This window comes from Sinocyclocheilus grahami, unplaced genomic scaffold (assembly GCF_001515645.1).
Source record: "Sinocyclocheilus grahami isolate Dianchi unplaced genomic scaffold, SAMN03320097.WGS_v1.1 scaffold17657.1, whole genome shotgun sequence".
NCBI classification, from domain to species: Eukaryota; Metazoa; Chordata; class Actinopteri; order Cypriniformes; family Cyprinidae; genus Sinocyclocheilus; species Sinocyclocheilus grahami.
Window position 1 is genome coordinate 2,429 of NW_015516723.1, and position 1,869 is coordinate 4,297.

A 1,869-nucleotide genomic window follows, 5' to 3' on the forward strand; every position below is an offset into this window, starting at 1 on the left:
TTCAGTAAATTAAAATGTATTTGTCTCAAATCATTAACACTAATGCACCAGTTTTTATTTTCATACAGCAAGAATGGCTAAAGTGGTGTCCATAGGTTGCAGATTGAAGTGCCAAAAAATTCTTATGTAACTTATGTCTGTACAGTGATTCCTGTACTTTGTCCTACCTGTGCAGGCATGCTGCTTCTCATCCAGGGTGTGACTCTTTTTATTCAGCAGTATTGTGCTTTTTGGCAAGGCTTTGATCATTTTTGTAACCATTAGATTTTGCACACATGATCAGCAAGGAGAGTGTGACTGCAAAAAAAAAAAGAAAATCATTATACGTTACTTGGTCTGCTGGATTGTAAATTTACCTTTTTTATGTTTTTATTGGTCAGTAAAATTGTACAGTTCCTTATTATAGGCCTACCATCAGGTGACAGTAGAAGTTGTAAGTCTCAGTGTAAGTAGCAGTCTCAATTTTGAGGTAGAAAATTTATTTTATTCTATTATTATTTTACAACATTTATAATTTTTTTAAATTATTATTAAGAACAAAAACAATGAAGATTCCAGAGGTCTGCTAAACAAAAATTAATGTCATTTACTGAATTTTAATTGGGGGAAAAAATTATAATAAAGCACCTCTGTTCAGTGTTCTTGTGATTTCAGTGTCATTTAAAATTGACTGATTTAAAATAAAAAATTAAATAAATCTATCAGCTATGACTTTGGCGACTGTTCAAAATTCTAACGGGCCGTTTTTATTAATATTTAATTCATTTTTAAAGTTTTTCTTTTTACATGAATCTACAATCTTTACCCTATACAATGACAAAGCAAAAAAAAAAGAATTGCGATGACTGCAAATTATTATTAATAATAATAATAATAATAATAATAATAATAATAATAAAATAAATAGTTGCATTGCATACTATCACTTGTCTATTGTCTTGTTACGGATGCTGTTTATTCTATTTCCAGGGCTACATTTTAACAATGGGTAACAAGATACCATTAAGAAACAATTCAGGATGTCTTAAAGAAATAAACAAAACAACAATATTCAAACAGGAACAGCCCCAAACCTGGTGTTGCTGTTGTGAAAAACAGGTGTCATACAGAATTCCAGCTCTCGTCTATCTCAATGTCGACCAAACCTTCCTTGCCTTTGCTGAAAAGAGAAAAACATTAAGTGACACAAACGCAGAAGTGCTTATGCTGAGAAGAGGAACATGGAAGGATGCCAAGAATCAAGAAGTTGAGGTATAAAATAATTAAATATTATTCAGGACAGTTTTCTTAACAACTTAACTATTTCAGAGATGCTTTACACAGCCTGGCATGAACACAGTCATGATGCTTTTATATTTCAGTGGGACAGTGGTCATCAGGTGCTCTCTTCAGCTTGTCTACCAAACCACCGCAGCATGAATCCATGTCCGGTCTATGAAAGAGAATCCAAGACCCTCTTTCTGTTTTTTGTCTGTGTTCCCACTCGAGTCTCTGAATATGAACAAATACGGACGAACAAGAGCCAGGGACGACTTTGTTATGTAACCAGTACGGATGCTGGCAAAACCTGGAGCCATACTATAGACTTGACAGCAGATGTGATCGGTGAGCAGATGAAAGAATGGGCCCCATTTGCTGTTGGACCAGGACATGGTTTTCAAATGAAGAGCGGAAGACTGATTATCCCAGCATATGCTTATCGTTACACAGGTAAACCTGATTGCATATCATGTTGCTGCTTATCGTTTTGCTGTTTCACACCTTATGCCTTAGCATTCTACAGTGATGATCAAGGAATCAAGGAATCAGTGGGGAACCAAATTAATGTTGAGTCGTGTGAGTGTCAGATGGCTGAGATCATTGACGAGA

General features: G+C 34.9%; 1 protein-coding gene across 1 annotated transcript; it reads left to right on the forward strand.

Moving 5' to 3' along the window:
- Nucleotides 1-984: 984 nt before the first annotated feature.
- Nucleotides 985-1,865, forward strand: LOC107579477 (sialidase-2-like; the record flags this gene model as incomplete). The annotated part of the gene is made up of 2 exons (XM_016265309.1): nt 985-1,251; nt 1,362-1,865. Coding segments are annotated over exons 1-2 (771 nt in total), but the record flags the coding sequence as incomplete, so codon positions are not given.
- Nucleotides 1,866-1,869: the final 4 nt, after the last annotated feature.